The sequence below is a fragment of the Chiloscyllium plagiosum genome, unplaced genomic scaffold (assembly GCF_037043375.1).
Source record: "Chiloscyllium plagiosum isolate Xiang-an unplaced genomic scaffold, Cpla_swu_hap1 HiC_scaffold_10, whole genome shotgun sequence".
Taxonomy (NCBI): Eukaryota; Metazoa; Chordata; class Chondrichthyes; order Orectolobiformes; family Hemiscylliidae; genus Chiloscyllium; species Chiloscyllium plagiosum.
The window spans coordinates 41,594,706-41,616,406 of record NW_028270148.1 but is presented as its reverse complement, the minus strand read 5'-3'; the positions used below and the strand labels follow the sequence as shown (position 1 = coordinate 41,616,406).

Here is a 21,701-nt window from a genome sequence, read left to right as displayed (position 1 = left end):
CGGTCTCCTACCATAAAGTCAATTTTGTATCCAATTGGCGAGTTCACCCTTACGTCATAGCAACTTGAAAACCGCGTTTTTGTTTTCCATTAGCTAATGGTATGTGTCACAGGTTCATCATTTTAAGCAATAATTGTAGGTGCGATGTGAGGAACTTTTTTTTTAATGTACTGATTAGTGAATACCTAGAACTTGCTGTCTGTTATGCTGATTGAAGTGATGGCAAAGAATGATTTGAAAAGGATAGTTAATGGACATTTGAAGGAAATCAATTTGCAGCTGTACAAGCAAAGAGGAAAGGGATGAGACTGACCATATTGCTGCACAGAGGACCAATTGGACTTGATGAACTAAATGGCTTCTTTCAGTGTTGTAATGACTATGTTCAGTGCTTAACATCATACTACAAGAGGAATGTTCAGGTTTCAGTCATAGGGCTATAGTCATTACAACACTGAAAGAAGCCATTTGATATTGTCAGAGCCCACTACTCCCAGGGCTGTCACAGAAGTTATAGATTTAATCAAAGTACTCAAAGTTCCGAATTTGCTTGTCAGTTTAACAAAACACACTGAACACGAAACTATTATTTATTACAAACTCTAACTACAGACAAACAAAAATGAGTTATCAACATCACTGTACTAATTATCATTTGACTATTTAGTTCCCTTCTTAACCCTCTGCACAAACAGGCACAGAAGAACAAACAAACCTAAACATTATCGGTGGAGGAAAGCATACTGAGGAGAAATGGTTCAGTAGTGCCAATCCCCAGGATTCAATGAGGGTTTCACTTTTTTCCTCAAAACCTTCTGTTCTCCAATCATCTTATTCCCAGATTCTTTCACGATGTTTATAGGAAACACAGATGATTGGCACACTAATTTTGAAGTGTTTTAATCACTAGTTAAGAGCAACAGCTTATAGAAACTAGTGGAAAAGGATATCTAGTTGTCATGCAGGCTTTGGTTATGTCATGGCGAGAAAGAGCGATCTATTCTTTCCAGGAGACTTCTCTTCCTGTATTGTGTTCACAAACTGGCTCCTGGACAGGCGAACAATCACAGTTGTCATTGCATTGCTGACATCAGCATTCGCAGCTTGTCTCAATTGGATTGTGTAAAACTTACTCAAATGCGCACACATACAGACGCGCGTAGAACTGTACAGCGCAGGAACAGGCCTACCTGCCGCAGTGTTGTTCCGGACGTGATGACCCCTCCTAAACAAAAGCGTATTAGACATTCTGGGGAAAAGGATTCTGATTGTCAACTCTATCTATGCACCTCATTTTATAAACTTCTATCAAGTCTCCCCTCAGCCTCTGCTGCTCCAGAGAAAACAACTCACATTTTTCTTGCCTCTCATTATCCTCATACCCTCTAATCCAGACAGTATCATGGTAAACCTCTTCTGCACCCTCTCCAAAGCCTCCGCAGCCAATAGACAATAGGTGCAGGAGTAGGCCATTCTGCCCTTCGAGCCTGCACCACCATTCAATATGAACATGGCTGATCATTCTTAATCAGTATCCTGTTCCTGCCTTATCTCCATAACCCTTGATTCCACTATCCTTGAGAGCTCTATCCAACTCTTTCTTAAATGAATCCAGAGACTGGGCCTCCACTGCCCTCTGGGCAGAGCATTCCACACAGCCACCACTCTCTGGGTGAAGACGTTTCTCCTCATCTCTGTCCTAAATGGTCTACCCCGTATTTTTAAGATGTGTCCTCTGGTTCCGCACTCACCCATCAGTGGAAACATGTTTCCTGCCTCCAGAGTGTCCAATCCTTTAATGATCTTATATGTCTCAATTAGATCCCCTCTCAGTCTTCTAAACTCAAGGGCATACAAGCCCAGTTGCTCCAGTCTTTCAGCGTAAGGTAGTCCCGCCATTCCAGGAATTGACCTCGTGAACCTACGCTGCACTCCCTCAATAGCCAGAATGTCTTTCCTCAAATTAGGAGACCAGAACTGCACACAGTACTGCATGTGTGGTCTCACCAGGGCCCTGTACAGCTGCAGAAGAACCTCTTTGCTTCTATACTCAATCCCTCTTGTTATGAAGGCCAGCATGCTATTAGTTTTCTTCACTACCTGCTGTACCTGCATGCTTACCTTCATTGACTGGTGTACAAGAACACCCAGATCTCTTTGTACTGCCCCTTTACCTCAATGGAATCAATTTAGGTAATAATCTGCCTTCCTGTTCTTGCCACCAAAGTGGATAACCATACATTTATCCACATTAAACTGCATCTGCCATGCATCTGACCACTAAGCTAACCTGTCCGGGTCACCCTGTAATCTCCTAACAGCCTCCTCACATTTCACCCTGCCACCCAGCTTAGTATCATCAGCAAATTTGCTAATGTTATTACTAATACCATCTTCTATATCATTAACATATATTGTAAAAAGCTGCGGTCCCAGCACTGATCCCTGCGGTACCCCACTGGTCACTGCCTGCCATTCCGAAATGGAGCCGTTTATCACTGCTGTTTGTTTCCTGTCAGCCAACCAACTTTCAGTCCAAGTTATTACTTTGCCCCAATACCATGTGCCCTAATTTTGCTCACTAACCTTCTATGTGGGACTTTATCAAAAGCTTTCTGAAAGTCCAGGTACACTATATCTACTGGATCTCCCTCATCCATCTTCAGAGTTACATCCTCAAAAAATTCCAGAAGATTAGTCAAGCATGATTTCCCCTTCATAAATCCATGCTGACTCTGACCTATCCTGTTATTACTATCCAGATGTGTCGTAATTTCATCCTTTATAATAGACTCCAGCATCTTTCCCACCACTGAGGTCAGACTAACTGGTCTATAATTTCCTGCTTTCTCTCTCCCATCTTTCTTAAAAAGTGCTACAACATTAGCCACCCTCCAATCCGTAGGAACTGATCCTGAATCTATCGAACTCTGGAAAATAATCACCAACGCATCCACGATTTCTCGAGCCACCTCCTTCAGTATCCTGGGATGTAGACCATCAGGCCCTGGGGACTTATCAACCTTCAGACCTAACAGTCTCTCCAACACCAAATCCTGGCAAATATAAATTCCCTTCAGTTCAGGTCCATCAGCCACTGTTACCTCAGGGAGATTGCTTGTGTCTTCCCCAATGAACACAGATCTGAAGTACCAATTCAATTCTTCTGCCATTTCTTTGTTCCCCGTAATATATTCCCCTGTTTCTGTCTTCAAGGGCCCAATTTTAGTCTTAACCATTTTTTTGCCTTTCACATACCTAAAAAAGCTTTTACTATTCTCCTTTATATTTTTGGCCAGTTTACCTTGGTACCTCATTTTTTTTCTCTGCGTATTTCCTTCTTAGTAATCCTCTGTTGTTCTTTAAAAGCTTCCCGGTCCTCTGTTTTCCCACTTAGCTTTGAAATGTTATACTTTTTCTCTTTTAACTTTATATTTTTCTTAACTTCCCTCGTCAGCCACGGCATCCCATGCCTCCTCCTAGGATCTTTATCCCTTTTTGGAATGAACTGATCCTGCATCTTCTGCATTATACACAGAAATATCCGCCATTGTTCCTCCACTGTCATCCCTGCTAAGGTATTGCACCATTGAACTTTGGCCAGCTCCTCCCTCATAGCTCCATAGTTTCCTTTATTCAAGAGAAATATTGTCACTTCCCTTTATTCAACAGAAATATTGTCACTTGTAATGTGGCAACCCTCCAAATTGAATGTAACACGCCTAACCAAACCCTTGTGAAGCTGTGACATGACATCCTGACTCTTGTACTCAATTCTGATAATGTGTTGGTGGAAAAGCGCAGCAGGTCAGGCAGCATCCAAGGAACAGGAGAATCGAAGTTTCGGGCATATGCCCTTCTTCAGGAATCGTCCCAAAACGTCGATTCTCCTGTTCCTTGGATGGTGCCTGACCTGCGCTTTTCCAGCAACACATTTTCAGCTCTGATCTCCAGCATCTGCAGTCCTCACTTTCTTCTCTTGTACTCAATTCCCTGACCAATGAAGGCAAACATCTTCATTGGCCACGCAAGTAGATAGGGTGGTACTTTGAGAGCTAGAGACTTGAACCCCAAGATCCCTTTGTAAGATCAGTTCTGCTATAATGCAGTAGTTCAGTTCTCGTGCAATCCCATGTTGTAAAAAAACTGTGTAATATCAGTAGCATTTAAATTCTTGAGGCCAGAATCGCGTTATAATCAATGCATGTTTTAAAAGTTCATGCTTTAGAAACACTGTCCCCAATTCATCAGTCGCGTTATAGCAAATTTGTGCGAACAAAACACTCGATATAGCAGAATGACCTGTATGCCAACACTATTCTGGATCTTACCGTTAACTGTATACTTTTCCTTAACATTTGATCTCCCAAAGTGCAGCACCTCACACTCACTTGGATTAAGCACCATCTGCCAGTTCTCTGCCCACATATGTAACATCTCCTGCTGTATCCTTTGACAATCTTGTATGCTATCCGCACTCCACCGATCTTTGTAACATCTGCAAACTTACTAATCCACGCATCTACATTTTCGTCCAAGTCATTTGTATATATCACAAACAGCAGAGATCCCAATACAGATCCGTGTGGAATACCCTAGTCATGAACCTCTAACGAGAAAAACACTCTTCCACCACTACCATCTGCCTTCTATGGACAAGCCAATTCTGAATCCATGTGGCCAAATCACTATGGATCCAATGCATCTTATTTTCTGAATGAACCTACCATGAGGCACTTTGTCAAAAGCCTTATTAAAATCCATGTAGACACCATCCACTGGTCTCCACTCATCTTTTGTCTCCTTCTCAAAAAAAATGCAACTAAGTCTGTAAGATATGATCTGTCCTGCACAAAGCCATGCTGACTTCCTAATTAGGTTATGCTTTTCCAAATGAACATAAATCGTATCCAAGAATTCTCTCCAGTAGCTTCCAAACCACCAATATGAGATTCACTGGTCTGTAGTTTCCTAGATTATCCCTACTTCCCTTCTTGAACAGAGGAGCTACGTTAGCTACTTGCCAATCCTACAGGACTTCTCGAGAAGCTAGCAAGGAAACAAAGATCTTGGTCAAGACCCCAGCAATCTCCTCTTTTGCCTCCTTCAATAATCTGGAGTAGAGATATCTGGGGACTTATCCACCTTCATGTTCTTCAAGAGACCCAGCACCGCTTGCTTCTCGATGTCAAAATGTTCTAACGTCTTAGCATGCTTAACACAAATCTCACTATCCTCTATATCCTTCTGGGTGAATACCAACATAAAGTACTCATTCAGAATCTTGGCCACATCGTCTGCCATGGCATCTTAAGTATTGTTTCTCCCCCGCACTGCATCACTGCTTGAACAAAACAACTAAGGAAATTAACTCGTGTAATTCATTATTAAAAGTGCAGGAGCTCCTTCACACAGTCTTTGGTTTAAAAACTGTTCCTTTCCCATTTTGGTCATCAATCCAAAATAGAGATCATTAAAAAGTTGTGGTCTTTATATTTTGGGCTTATAGAATCTTGATAAGCCTGAGTTGCTTTTATATTAGGCTGATTCTTCCTTAATGTCGTGTTAAGCTGGAAATTACCACCAAACCAACTTTCATTAAGAGATAATTTAAGTAAACTTAGAAATTTGGTCTGAAGATGACGAATCTGAATTAGCATGAGTTTTAGTGACAGTGAGAAAAATGTAGGGTGTGATCATAGATGATTATTTAGTATTTAGGTCAAACACTCTACCTCTTGGTTGTGAATTTATAATAGTTATATTTAACTCCGTCTATATGATTGTCCAAGTATATTTTGAATTTATTCTGTAATTTAGAAAAAAGTAGTAAATATGCAGTTTATCAAAAATAAATGGGTGTTTCTGTAATGCCTATGTCTGATCTAAATTTTAATTGTTCCATCTTAATCTTTGCACAATAGCATCCCTTCAGAAGAAAGTTGGACAGCATTTGGCAGTCATTAAGCATAAGAGTGGAAATGGAGAGGGATCTTTGAATTTTACGATTAAGTAAACTTTGGAGAATCATTCCATTGGCATAACTGATGGGATGAAAAATAACATTGATATAAAAAGATTTAAAGATAAAAATGCAAATTTATTCACTTTGTGTTGATGAATATTTCACTTGTTCTTATCCAGTGTTTTAGTTCAGGGGTATTCCAAAATGGATGCAGAGGAGTTCACATTTTCTTTCTTAATTTCAAAATGGCTACTACAGGGTGGGTGTATGAATCAAAAATAAAACTCCAAATATAAAAAAAGACTATTGAAAGTTTAATAATATTGCAAGAAAAATGTGTTTTGACTAATCTAAAGGCATTATGTTTTTAGGGGATATTCAAAATGGCTGCAAGCTGATCCGAAACCGCTCCGAATGTAGAGATATGGAATGGTATACATATACGTGTGTTCTGGGCTTTCATGTTTTTGGTAGGTAGTTGCATCACTACATACTATTTGGGATTTTATTGCATCTGTAATTCATATGCAATTCATACAATAATAATATAAAGTATAATAATTCCTAGTTTGTGTTTTAAGTCTGTTTAAAACACCATATAATGTTGAAGGGATACATAAAAAATTTCATCTGAAGTATGTTATTATGGAAAGTATTTGAGCAGGGGTCTTGGGGTCATGGTTTAATATGTAATTCTGAGCAATTTCAGCCAGGACATTGGTTTTGCAGTGCAAAATACAGAAAAATGAGCAGAATCTTATTGGTCCTGAGCAACATGAGCTATGGCGAGATTTGTGAAGGTTCAGCTGAGACATCTCACAAGTCCTATCTTGACATTGGGAGCATCTGGTTGCATCTTTTCTGCATTTGCTGAGCGTCAAGATAAGATTCTCGCGAAGCATGGCAAATTGCCAAATAAGGCAGATTCAATCGTGTTAAATGCCTTATTAATGCTGCAACTCACCTCATTTAATATTTAGCTTAATATTTTACCCAGCATCCAAAACAAGCGTGATATCAGGAATTCTTGGCATGGAAGTCAGAGTGGGTGTCTGCCAACTTCTGGTTGCAATCCAATCTCCGTTTTGCTTAGCACCAAGCAGCATTTCTGGGGGTGATCCATGATTGACGTTGTGCTAACACCTCATCCACAGACTTTGGCATCTAACAACCCCTCAACCATTATGGCACCTCTAATCCACTTACAGGCTACTTAGGAAGCACAGATTTGCATTGCAGGGTGCACCAGCAACTAGTATTGAAAAGTTGTGACAAGGACACTTTCCATGCCCAGACAAGCATCCGGCTCAATGACTGCACCATGTTGCACCTCAGGGCTATTTGCTTGCTATCCTAGTGCTCGCTCACACAGTGCTACTGCACAGCCCCCTAACTGACGTAGAGCGCAGATACAATGCTGCCTTTGCTTTGACTAGGTATGTAGTGCCGCTGAAAATATACGTCCTCAGCTTAGACCTGTGTGGGGAGGGATGCTTCAGAATAGTCCAACAAGGTGTGCCTCATTAGCCTGGCATGCTATGCTGTGCACAATTGGGGCAAACAATGTAACGGTCTGGCAGATGCTGAGGAACTGGGAGAATGGGGACAGTTGTTTTCTGAGGACAAGGATGAGGACACTGGAAGGGAGGACGTTCTCTTTGTGTGTGCTAGAGTTCAGCTGTGTGGGGGACTTACAAGCTAAACGGGAATTGACTGACAGCCAGTTCCTGTAGATGAGCATCCAATCACCATGGATTATAAAATATTTGATAGTCACGATGTCGGCATTTCATTTGCATTGCTGAGGCAACCTGCCCCCTCTATTTGTTTTGTTTGAGTTCACTTTTTGTTGCTGGCAGTAAATAAAAGCTGATGTTTGAGTTGTCAAAGTGTTTCCCTGTATGTGATGTTGACCTTCTGAACAATGGCAAGATACAGGTCAGCATGGGCATTGGGGACAAAGTAGCGATTCTTTCTAATTTTCATACTGGCTGTGTGGACCTCTGGCTTCTGAGCAACTTCCAATACCAGAAGTCAATGCCACGATTGCCAGGCCAACACCAATCACACAGTATGAATCATGCAGCTTAGAATGAATATTGGTGGCTTGGTTGGTTAAACAGCAACTACGGTGAAAGAATGGAGCTGTATATGTGAGGGAGTGTCAGCCATGGCAGCTATGTGTCATGAGCAGAGTGGCATTTTGGCTACTGTGCCATTATGTTGCCAGTGAGGGTCATTTACTGTCAAGGTGCACAGTGGCCTTTCAAAGATGGTGCAGGACAATAAATGCTTGCTGTTTAAGATACCCATGACTGGTGAGTTGTTCCAGGAAATGCATGTGGTAAGATGAGGAAGGAATCAGACAAAAGAGATTATGGAGACAGGTTAGGCAATTAATGAGGTGGTTTGATAAGATGTGGCAAGAAATCTCACTAGGCCTGTTGTCAAAAATCCCTTACAAAACAGTCTGTGATTTTTCACCTAAAAATCATGAGGTTCAGTGCATTGTACTAACAAAAGAATCGGTAGAGGACTGTTCTTTAATCTTTGGTTCGTGCTAGAAGGTTTAAAACGTTGTCATGCTTATTTCACTTGTTGTCTTATTTTGAAACATTAAATATATTTTTATATTTTAGGTAGTGAATAATTCCGCAATTAAAAGCTTTGATAAAAATAATTGCAAATAATATCAAATGCTGTTCAACTATTGCCACCTTCTGGCTCAAAATAACATTACCTCCTTTTGGTATTGGTAAATGTTCATCTAAGTCACTCCGATCATGGATATAAATTATTATTTGGTGTCCAAAACGATCTTATCAAATATGAGTGTGTTAACAAATGTTATTCCGGGAGTGTGTGAAAATCAGAAACTCTGCAATGTGTGCCTTATGCAGTTATGATTAATCACCTTCTTCTGAGTTGCTTCACGTAAACTGACAGTATGTTAAACTTATGAATAAATTCCTTACTCATGTAATTTGTTTTCTTCAAAAAAATGCATTATGTTATTGTAAACTGAAGATTTGCCAAGGAATAATGGGTTAGTGCAATTTGCTGAAGACTTAAAATGTCAGACAGATTATACGCGTTTGCCTATTCTGGTGAAACATTTGGGTCCCAATTGACGTAGCAATTAACATGCTTTAAATTTATTATAACATTAAGACTCTTTCAACCATTATGTAAGTACGGGTGATACACCATTTTTAGTAAATGTCTCTTAATGTCTTGTGACTTCTGCATTCTGCATAAGCATAACTCAAGCCAGCTTTCGATTAGAGCTTGAATCGTGAAACAATTGCAGTGTTTGCTCGTTTGTGTTAAATGTTTGACAAAATCAGTGTTTTTTGAATTGCTTAGAACAGAATCAGTTTGAATATTACCATCTTTATTTACAAAAGTTACTTTTTGTTTTTATTATAAAATAAATGTGATGCTTTTTTAAAGCCAAAATTTCTCACTGACAACCTGTGTTTAACTCACATTTTTATTTGTTAATAAATAACTTGCCAATTATTGAAATGATTGAAGACAGTACTATATGATAATCCAAACTGGAAAAATATAACCCTGGATTAGTTTTCAATTCTGTCACTTCACAAGAAAAACCTGTTGATTGAACCTAGTCATATTTAACAGGAAATTTTTCTATCTTCTCCTAAAACGTACTGTAAAATTAGAATAATATTGGTTACCAGAATAACTTGTACCAAATCTGCTGTTAATTTTGTTGGCATGAATGTTTTTTGGAGGGAAATACTCAATTACTGTAATGAAATGGAGATCAAATATTATCTTGGTAAATTATTAACTATTTTTGTTTTAAAATGTTTTTAATATTTTCAGTACTATTCAGTCAATAATTTGGATTGGAGGTGGAACAATTGCAAACAGCAAGGAGCTTTGCATGGATATTTGTAAATATTCGTGGGAAAAAAATCAAGTCACCAGGAATGTGGAGTCTTAGAAGAACATCAGAAATAGGCACAAAAGTAGACTAAGCACAGCAGGTCAGGCAGCATCCAACGCCCCTCCCCCAAGTCCCTCCTCCCTACCTTTTATCTTAGCCTGCTGGACACACTTGCCTCATTCCTGAAGAAGGGCTTATGCCTGAAACGTCGATTCTCCTGTTCCTTGGATGCTGCCTGACGTGCTGCGCTTTTCCAGCAACACATTTTCAGCTCTGATCTCCAGCATCTGCAGACCTCACTTTCTCACAAAAGTAGACTATGCGCATGCTCTGCTCTTCTATACAATTAAGGCTGAGCTGCTATCTTATATCCACTTTCCCATCTATTCTGCATATTCCTTGATTTGATGGAACATACACAAACTCTCAAGTAAAACTATTCCAAAGTTTTACAACACTCTAAAGTGAAGAAATTTTTCCTTATCTTGGTTCTAAGCAACACTGCACCTCTGCACCACAGATTTCTCAATCAAGGGAAACAACGTGTGTACCTGTCGTGCCCCTTCAGAATTTTGTTTTTTGCTGAGATTACCTTTCATTGTATTAAACTTCAGAGTATGAACCCAAGTTACTCAATGTTTTAGCATAGCACAAGCTCTCATTCCTAGGAAGCAAGGTAGCGACCCTACATTACCACCTCCTGAGGCAAGTGTTTCATTTGGTCAAGGAGACCAAAGCTGTATACAGTTCTCCAAGATGTGCTGTCAATGAAGCACTATACAACTGTAGCAAGAGTTCCTTACTCATTTCCCCAATCCCCTTGCATTGAAGACTAACATGCTGTTGGCCTTATTGTATACTGTGCATCCAAACTAACTTGCTGTGGTCCTTGAATGAGTGTGCCAGAGTCTCTATCTTTCAGTAAATGTTTCATGCCTCTTTTTTTTAAAAAAGAACTGCTACCTGCCATTTTGTTGCCCTTTCATTAACATATCTCTTTGCAAACTTCTCATCTGCATTTTCACCTACAATGTCATTGGGTTCAGTACTCTTGGACTTTCCATCTATAAGTTGCATAAATCTAAGACCACAACTCTAAACTTTACAGAACACTCGTATTTTCAGCCTGTCAACTTGTAAATAGTCCATTTAACCATATTCCTTCCTTTGTCTGTTAACCACTTCTTCATGTTTGTACATTAGCCTAAACTCCATGCACACTAACACCTTGCATTGCTACTACTGTCAGTGTGATTTTTGTGTAGGGCCAGCAACCGTTTTATGACCAGGATACACCTCAGCTCTTTGCTTGCTGTCTTCGTGTTCACATTTATTTGGATGTTCACTGCATCTCTGATTTGTAAAGTCTTTTTGCACTTTGCCTCATTCAGATCTTAAAGATTCACAGGTACTTCCCTCTTGCACAAACACAAAGCCAGGCAGTTCATCATGGTTGTCACCATTGATCAGGGAAGGGAATGGACATATTACTATATGGCACCATGATACATCAATGTCATGGCTACAGCGTGTGCCATTAACATAGCAAACACACTGCATTTGCTTTAGGCAAATAGCCATGTGTCAAAGCTAAGGGTAATAATCCTCAGTTAAGTCAAGGGGACTATCCATCACTTCAGTCAGTCAAGGGCAGTATCCTATCTGTCCAGGGGCTTGGACAGTAAGCCACTTGAAGTTGTCATGGTCAGGGATTTCTTATCACTACAATCCAGGGATTGGGCTATGGCCAGTCCCCCAGATCTAGTACAACCAATCTGGAGATTAATAGTAAGTCAGAAGGAGAGCTGCACAGGGAGCAGTCAGGAGTCTGGTTGCTCATGAGTTGAAGCTGTTCTTCTAAGTTGATCAGAGATTGGGTTGTCATCAGTCTAGTGGGATTGCTTATGGAAGGTTACAGTTATAAGGGACCATTCCTTCAGTGTCCCTGGGTCAGAATCTTTTTACTCCTTTTATAATAGCATTGTGTTTCTAACTATCTCAAATCAACGGCACTTGTTCAGGAAAGCATCTCCCATCACTTTCTCAAAGGCAACTAGAGACGGCCAATGACTGACACAGTCTGCATTGCATGAAAAAATAAACAAAATGATAGCTGATCAGACAGATGATGTAAAATAGCAAAGCATTCATAAACGTGAAATGGTATTTGCAGTTGATGGCATCTGTGCCACCTACGCGCTCTAGAAGTATTTTCCTTTTTGTTTCCCTTCTACGACGTGTACACTGGTTATCCACGGCAGCAAATGACCTGATGCAAAGCTGAGCTTTAAATATGGCACCGGCAGCATGAATCCCAGAAGGTCCTGACAGTGCCAAGTTCTTCTTGCAAGTGTGGTGCCATAAAGGGGCATGGTATCTACATAATGATGTGAGCAGTGTAAAACTGATTTTTTGAAAAACTTAGAGTGCATAAAGAGAAATCCTGCTTAAAAATTGCTGAAATTTTCACCTGTCTGATATTTCATAAAATTCACCGTGCTTTTGAATTTAGCATATTGTTTCAGATGAGCAGATTTATAAATTGTAACAGCACAGGAACAAGTTGGATGCACATTTTTATGTTTCAAGCTAGTGTCTAATTTTATTTTTAAATAAGTTATTTAAGGATCCTGCTTTAACAGTGGTTTACAGCAGAAAGTTACAACTACCACCACCCAAGGTTTGTTTAATTACACTGATATTGTTTGCACCAGCAATTCAATTTATTACCTTGTAATTGCTCCTCAGGACTCATCTCCTTTTAATTGATATGTTAAAAAGCAATTACAAAACACATGAAGTCATTCTTCAGTTAGCCATAAAGGAAGTCATTAGCAACATGTATTGATTTATTTAAGTCATACTGTTTGAACTAAGTTATTTCACATCACACTAAGGATTGGCTATGACCTATAACCATTGTAATTGTAAACAATATTTAACATTGCATATAAAAGGTATCCAGTTATATTTTTTAAAACTTTTGAGTTCAACAATTTCATAAACTCAATTTCAAAAGAACAAATCTTAAAATTGTTGATATGCTGTGAAGATTTGTATTGGAAAGTCATAACTGTTCTTTAAAAAAAAAATTATGTTTGTAATTTTTTTCTTTTTATTCCTAAGCGTGAAAACACAGTATCATATAGTACAGCTACCTTCCAAAGAAAACAGTACATGAGGTGTTGTGTTTAGCAATTCATTGGTGGTTGCGGAAATACAAAACAGAGTTGAAGCCAACAGAACTTAGCCTTCTACCAGCTTCATCCACCCCTCAATAAGTTTAAATATTGCAATTTCTTTAGTAGAATGCATAATATGGTGATAGTATTTAACATAGAATTCTCTACTTATTCTTGAGATGTTGGGCTTGTAACATTTTTGTTAATAGAGACAGTGATAATTTCTGCAAGATAACCTTTGGAAAACTAATGCTACTTTGTGACTCAAGAATTCATTGGTTCCCATGTTTGCTTTCTATACATCAGATAGATCAGTACTCAATTTTTAAAAGAACAACTCTCTTTGAGCATGATGCATGTTTTTCATTCCTTGCAGGAGTATGGCCTGAAGGTTCGGATGGAACAGATATTAATGCACTTTGCAGATCTCACAGCAAAAAAGTGGTGGCTGTTGCTGACGATTTCTGCAAAGTTCATATCTTTCAGTACCCTATTTCTAAACCTAAGGTAAATTATGATTTTATTTATTCTATATTTTTACTAAACTAAAGGCTACAGTGCCCTGGTAAAATCAGACCTTGAATCCAGTAACCAAATTCTGGTCAGTAAATTTAACTCCATATTATTGGTATTTTAACTAAGTACATAATTTTGTTTGTATGTTTTTAAAGAAGATTATATTTTGTTTTCCTTAGTGTTGGATGCATTGTCTGGTTCTTGAGGGTCAGGAACACTGGTGTATGCCATTTCAAACTTGCAGGTTCCCTGACTCAACATCAATGTTAACTTGAAAAATAATTTTGAAGAATTGAACTTCTGACCATAATAGGTGGGAAGTAGTGCTAGTGTGGAGACGAGATTATTTGCAATTTATTATTAACAATTTAGAGTTTTGAATAAAATCACAACTTCTACATTTGCAGGCATCATCTATTTGGAAGGATTAGTTAACCCAGAAGTGGATTGGAACAAATTATGATAAATTAGTACATTTATGAAAAGGACATAAATTAACAAATGAATTTTAGCATAGATAAGTGTGAGATATTTCATTTTGCTCAAAAATTTAGGGGAATTGCATATTACCTTGAAATTAAGAAGCTAAATGGGCCAGAGAAGCAACAGAATCTTGGACAGAGAAAAGTAATTAACTTTATCTTTTAATTGCAAATCAAAAATACCAGAACAAAAGCATACTGAACGTTAGTTTACTTCTAGAGGGATAAATTTGGAAAGTTGAGAAATTGCACTGAGCCTACATTGAATCCTGATTCAATCACACTTGAGAGTGTTATGTATATTTCTGGACACCATATGGAAGATATTAATAATGGTTGGATGGTTGTTTGGGATGCAGTGTGACACCTGACAGCATAGGTTCAATTCCTGTACTGATTCAAGCTACCATGTGGGCTTCTCCTTCTTAACCTCCTCCCCTTGCCTGAGGTGTGGCAATCCTAAGGTTAAACCACCAGAGTGGTCTCTCTCTAACAAGAGAGCACACCTATGGCTCTCTGTGGCTATGACAACTTTACTTTCCATTCTGCAGGTCATAATTGATCTGATTAAGGACTTAACTTGAATATCCTGCCTGTCTTCCACACCTTGATTCTGTCAGAGATTTAAAAAACTGTCCAACTCAACCTTGAATATATTCAAAGACCCAACCTCCACCTGCTGTCTAATGTAGAGAATCTAATCTGTCTCTGAGAGCCCGTATTTTAAAACTGTACTTCCTTAATCTAGATTCCCCTAAGAGGCCGAACATCCTCTTAGAATCATTAATCATCTTTATTTCAGTCAATTCTTATTCTTCTAAAACCTAAAGAGTACAAGGTGAAGTTTTCCTCATGAGGCACTCTGTCATCCCAGGAATGAACATAGTGAACTTTGTCTCAACCATCTCCAGTGCAAGTACAAACTACACCCCTGTTAGTAAGAAAAGCAACACTGTGAGGACTCCATCAATTCCCTGAACAGTTGTAGCAATGTTATACTGTTTTATTCTTCATCTCCCTAAAATAAAAACTAATGTTCTATTTATCTTCCAAATTACATGCTATATATGCGAGTTAGTTTGTTGTGATTTGTGTCCAAGGGGGCCGGTGCTGGCAGGTGGGACTAGATTGGGTTGGGATATATGGTCGGTATGGACGGGTTGGACAAAGGGTCTGTTTCCATGCTGTACATCTCTATGACTCTATGACTGCCTGATCCTCTGTGCAGCAATATTCTCCACTTAAATCATGTAATTTTTTTATTCTTCTCAACAACGTGGACAATCTCACATTTTCCCACATTGTACTCTATTGTCAATACTTGCTTTCCCACTTATCTTTGTATCATCAGAAAACCTGGTTATAATATGCCCACTCCCTTTATGCTAGCCTTTAATATAGTTTGGAAATATTTGAGGCTCCAGGACTGATCTCTGGTATTTTACTTACAGTTTGCCAATCTGAAAATGATCATTTATTACAACTCTATTCCACTCCATCTTATTTCTTATCCCCTCCTCCAACTACCCCACTTTGTTTTGACTTTCTGAGCAAAGATCATTTCTCTCAAATTTATTGACCTCATCCTTTACTATCAGAGCCACCCACAGCCTTTAACTCCAACATTTCCAGGAAGTCTCAAACCACTTGAAAATGCAGTTCCCAAATTTGGACATCTAGCAAAAATGTCTCTGTAATACTTACTATATTGTACTCATTATTTCTATTTGTTATCAATTCATTCATCATCTTTGAATGCTTGCAACATTCATAAATAATCTTTTCATACCTTTTTTTACATTTTTGACATACTCTGAATTCTAATTGGTATGTTTATACACGTTTATACACTTCCTGACACGTTTATACACTTCCTGACACGTTCTTCCTATATTTCTTCATATTGCTACCATACACTATTGCCTCGTTAACTTTCTAAACCTTGCCTTGATTGAACCCTCTTCCATCCTATCCCCATCACTCTTTAGCTTGAAGCCCTTCTACAGCTCTGGTTATGTGATTCATCAAGATGCAACAAAAAAGACTTACAAGGACGCTATCAGCAATTACTACTTGCATTTGAAGGGAAGATTCAACTGCTTTGGACTAGAGACTGAAGAAGGCTGAGGGTTAATCCAGTATAGGTGTCGAAAAAGATTTTGGAATTATATAGCATTGAAGGAGATCATTTGGCCCATTTTCAAAGTGCCCCTATGAGACTTTCCTTTTGCAGTTCGTATTTTCAAAAGATTTTCCTTTTTGAAAGTTATGGGTGAAGGCTGGCTGAATAAGGGGGTGGGAGGATTTTAAAACTCAAATTGTAGCAGCCTCTGCTTGAGGTCTTTATATTTGGGCAAATGGAATGTTTCCCAATAGGTCTCTATAATAATGCAAATAAACTCATGCTTCAGAAACTCACTCACATTGTGATATTTTTTGGATGCCTGTCTAACTTTAAAAGGAAAAGTATTACTCAACTCTACATTTTCTAGCCATTTTTACCTGAGCAGTGTACTGATTATGGCCCTTGATATTCAATGGCATTACCATTGCCAAATCATCCACTGACAATATCCTGGGAGTTACCATTGACCAAAAACGGAACTGGAACAGACGTGTAAATTTAGGAGATACAACAGCAGGTCAGAGGCCAGGAATTCTGCAGTAACTCACCACCTGACTCCCCAAAGCCTGTCCTCCATCTACAAGGCAGGGGTGAAATATAGTACTCCATAATTGCCTGAATAGTGAAATTCTAACATTCAGAGAGCTTGACACCAATCCAAGACAAAGCAGCCCACTTGATTAGCACCATAACCTCAAATGTCTACTCCCTCTCTCATGATCGTTCAGTAATAGTAGTGTGTATCATCTAGAAAAACAATGGCAGAACCATAAAAGCACCAACAGCTGCAAGTTCCTTCCGAGCCACTCACCATCCTAACGTGGAAACATTCTCACTATATTCCTTCAGTGTTGCTCAGTCAAACCCTGGAACCTCCTCCTTAACAGCACTGTGTGCGCCTGCAGTGGTTCAAGAAGGCTTCTCACCACTACCCTCTCAATGACCGTTATAAAAGCTGTCCCAACCAGCAAATCCCACCTGCTCCAAGTGAATAAAAAGTCCTTGACTAGTTGTTCAGTACATATCTCAGCAAAATCCAGTTTTTAAAATGTGTGATATTTGTGGTTGTTTAATGGCAGACTGTGGAACTGAAAGTTGTAGTACTGTGCATCAGAGGGTGTTTTTACTTGGTGTGAATGTATATCTTTTTATCCACAAATTGCTGGCTACTTATAAGAAATAGGAACAGGTGTAGGTAATATGGCCCCTCAAGCCTGTTCTGCCATTCAATACAATTATGATAGATCTTCTGCCTGTTTTCACTTGCCTGTTCATTCCCCATATTACTTGATTCTTTGAGTTTAAAACTCTATTTCAGCCTCTAATATTCACAACCCTCCATTCTTATAAGGAAGCAGAGTTTCCACTTCTGGGGAAGAGCAAAACTAGAGTCACTTAATATTAGTGAGTCCCCAAGGAATCAAACACAAGTCAGAGGAAATGACAAAATTGAAATACTGCAGCTTGAAAAGAGAACTGCCTACTGACAAATCAAAATGTTAGATTCAAGCTCTAAATTTAATCTGAGCAAACTGTAAGTGTCTTTATAAACTGAACGCTAAGTGCAAAAGTAGTCACATTGTTTATACAATTTTCCTTTAAAAATCTGGATGTCTGATATTAGTTGTTGTTCTTCTGCTTTTCCACTTTTAACCCAAAAAATTATTGTCATTTCTTTTTAAGCAAGACAATTTTCAGAAACCATTTGCAAAATGTATTTCCACCTCTCTGCTGTTCCTAACTATTCCTGGGAATTGTCTGACCGTTTATTCATCTCTATATTTGAACCAGCCCATGCTTTTGAATACAACACTGGATCCCTTTCTTTTGCACCAGAATCCACACCTGTTTAGTATAAGAAATAAATCTTTAGGGCAAAAATCTTCTTCTCTCTGACGTGTTGGTCTATCCTGGGGTCACAACTCCCATTTTCTACCTTCCTGCTCCACTCTCCATTGAGACTTTGAATACCCAATTATGGACTACATTCAGCCCTCAGTTTATTGCCTCTTGAATAAAACCAGCTACATGTCATGTTGTTGCCATGTGGCATTTACCCCAGTGGCAGCTTTTCAGGCAGGTTGGACTGAGACGGACCTGTGTCTCTTGATCAAAGGCAATTAGTGCTTGCTCAAAAGCCTGGCCAACAAAAAAGAAGCATTCCTGCTGGGGACAGCCCTGTCATCACAATTCCAACCCAAGAATCACTCTATTCCCCCACTTCATTTAACTTGCCCTGGGATGATTGAACTGTTATTTTACCAGCCGCCATAGCTTCCCCATTGCTGTTGCTGAGTGCAAAAACCGACAGATTTCAGTTAGTCAGCTGTGCTCTTTATGTGGGATTTTGATTCTTGGCTAAGGCCCAGCCGTTGTCTCACCACTGCCTGATTGGTGTGCAGTTCACTGGGTGTTCCCTATAAAAAGTAGCATGGGTCTCTCACCATCTCTTTAGGATCCATACCCCTCAACAAGAATCCACCCTAATTACCATTGTGCTGGCTAATATGTACGGTTATATTACTTTCTTGAAAGCCTCTATATTAGCTGTTAAATTATAGAAAATAAATATTATTTTCCTCTTGTTTATTCTGTTATCTTTCAATTACAACCTGCCTGAGCATTTGTAAATCCAGCTTTCATCCTTCCATTTATGAAATCTTTCTCTTGTGATGTGCTTCCAGGCTCCAAGTCATGTTTACAGTGCACACAGTAGTCATGTGACCAATGTTAGCTTCACCTACAATGATGGTCACTTGATTTCAACGGGTGGAAAAGACACCAGCATCATACAGTGGAGAGTGACCGAGAAGACACCACTTCCTTCAAATGGAAGCAACCTTGAGCAGAATGCTCCATCTTCTCCAACAGACGGTCCAACGGAAAACTCGCCAGTGTCTTAAAGCATCAAAACAAAATAGGAGATTCTTGGCTTATTTGATGAGGAGTAGTGGCTGGGTATAGTGAATGGGGCTGTTGGATTTGTTTAATTCTGCTCTAATCTTCCATTGCAAGGATGGAAAAGGCATCACTTGTAAGTGTCAAGTGACTAATGACTGGCTAAAGTTCTTCTTGGGAAGAAATTGCAACAGTTAAAGTAGATTTTAGTGAAATGATTAAATAAAGTCAGAAGTTACAGACTGTAAATACTGGAAAAAAGACACTTCTGTGGTTGGGATATGCTGAAATGAGTCTGCTTTGTAATATAAAGCATTTTTTCAAATTGAACTTAAATAATTGCATAACAAACAAGGTTAACTGTTAACTTCAGTCAAAATTAACTGTCATTTTATCAGGCCTGTTTGTGGCCAAGAATTGTGAATGAGATTGACTCTCAGAGTCATCTGGTAAACCACGACTGCCATGAGCATGGCACTGCCTTCTTGAATATTAAATATGCAATGTCTTCACATCACTAGTGTCTGGTGGTCACGTAGACATTTTTGTGATCTCTGATTTGAAGTAGGCTTGCTTACTTTTGTCAGATGAATTGAAACTATACCTCGTAAAGTGATCTCAAGTCTACACGCATCTTCTGATTGTATATTTTTTAATTTAAAAATAATTTCCTGTAGTAAATGGGTATTAGGAACAATTAAATCATCCAAAATAAAATCAATCATTAAATAATTCTAGGATTTGGTAAAATATATACTGTCTTTTTTTTTGGTGTTCTTTCCTCATTGGGTGAAGTTCGACAAGTTGATACCACATTTGTATTTTATACTGTATCATGGTGCACAGTTGCTATGTATTAAATCTGGTCGTGGTCAGCCGTGGTATAACGTGGTACTTAAAGTACACTATCAGGATATCAGAGTATAGATCCGTTTCGGTTTTTATTTCTGGGGAGGGTTTCCTTTTTTTTTAGACCTGGGAAATTGTTTAAACTGTAGATTCACTTTGTACTTGCTATACAAGAGGGGGAAAACACTCACTGACAATATGCAAGGGGAAGTGTCCAAATGAACTTATTTATACTTTGATTTGCATTGATTAAGTTACATCTTATGTTTGATACGTTGATCCAATGCTTTAGGATTAATGAGAAGTTATGGTTAGTGATTCTAGATTTTGTTAAGTGTGCTTAAGTCTTAAGTGTGAAATCAAGTGTTTACCAGATCGTGCCATTCCAAAGTGGATCAGAACTGTCATTCCCTTTGAATCTGTACTCAGGATTATCTCATTACCAGGCATCCAACAATTATGTTGCTGATCTAGAGAAAGTGCCTACACGGGCTCTAAAAACATGTAGAGTGAGCTCTTTTATTGTATAATAGGTGCTATCTGGGGATGCTATTGACATACAAGAGCCTTACAGCTACCAACTAACAGTATAACAGCCATTGAATCGATGCATCGGTCTGCAATAACTTATGGAATTTAAAGTGGGAAATATTTTGCTGTATTAAAAAAAACACAATGATTGTAAGGGAAATATGACTGACCAAGGGTTTTCCAATGTGTTAATGTTAGAACTGTGTTTTCATGCATTCCTGACAAATGCCATAAAAATTGATGGGAAGAAACAAATAAAAATTATCAGTGAAAATTCATCTGTTGGTGACTTTTTAATGTTCTGTGGTATAATCATACTTTTTTAATTGAATTGTTCCTTAAATATGACACACTGGTTAAGCTGTATTTGATGTTCTGATAAGCTAGTAATTGATTTTCCCTCTAACCGTTGCAGCCCCAGTAGTAATAGTTGGAAATTTCGAATGTTGAGTTAATATTGATGAAAAAATCCTGGTATATGTCCAGGTGATGAAGAAATCCTGGTAAGGATAACGTGTGACTTTGGGTGAACTCCAAGGCAGTGGTATTGCTGCTGTAATAGAGATCAAATAGGAAGAAGATGGTATTGATATGTGTTACTGCAGTGTGCACTGTCAATCGTACATGCTGCAGACATGTGATGGAGGAGGTTGCTGTTCAGACTAATCACAGTATCATGAACTTTGTGGATGATGCAGAGTTGCACCTTGTATGCTGACTCTGATCGAGAAGTATTTATCCCCGTTTTGAACTGTGGGTGATGGGGACATTGAGGAATCAGGAGTGAATTCACTGCAGCATGTCAGATTCTGACCTATTTTCATAGCCACTACATTGATACAGGTTGTATAGGTAAGAATAGGATAGACATTAATTATGTTCTGGAGGATATTTAGTAGAATCATCCAGTTTTGATTGAAGATGCTTGTACTGTGTTGTCTCTCATTTATTGTTCTAGGTTCTCCAAGTTGACAGAGAGAAAAACAGAAACTTTCTCTGAATCATTGGGAAGACAATGTTGCTCTGTTATAACCTGCTTTTAACCTTGTGCTGTAATTTCACCAATTTTGTACCATATTCTAAAACACATCTGCTACGACACTTGGCATGTAATTCTTAAAATACCCAATGAGCTGAAGATGTGCTGAGCCAGGAGGCTTCAGATTTTTGCCACACTACACAATGGAAGAGTGTCATTATTGTTCAGCCATTGTACATTTTATGAAAACATGGGTTT

The 21,701-nt window shown here is 38.7% G+C and overlaps 1 protein-coding gene across 5 annotated transcripts in view; it reads left to right on the top strand.

The window, feature by feature from the left end:
- Nucleotides 1–20,742, top strand: part of eml4 (EMAP like 4) — a 301,178-nt gene extending 280,436 nt beyond the window's left edge. For all 5 annotated transcript variants that reach the window (XM_043695706.2, XM_043695701.2, XM_043695705.2 and 2 more), the window contains 3 exons: nt 6,337–6,435; nt 13,440–13,570; nt 18,871–20,742. In XM_043695706.2, coding sequence (XP_043551641.1) covers nt 6,337–6,435; nt 13,440–13,570; nt 18,871–19,089 — 449 coding nt within the window. In that variant the 3' untranslated portion in view covers nt 19,090–20,742. The remainder of the gene's footprint in view (nt 1–6,336; nt 6,436–13,439; nt 13,571–18,870) is intronic.
- The last annotated feature ends 959 nt before the right edge of the window (nt 20,743–21,701 follow it).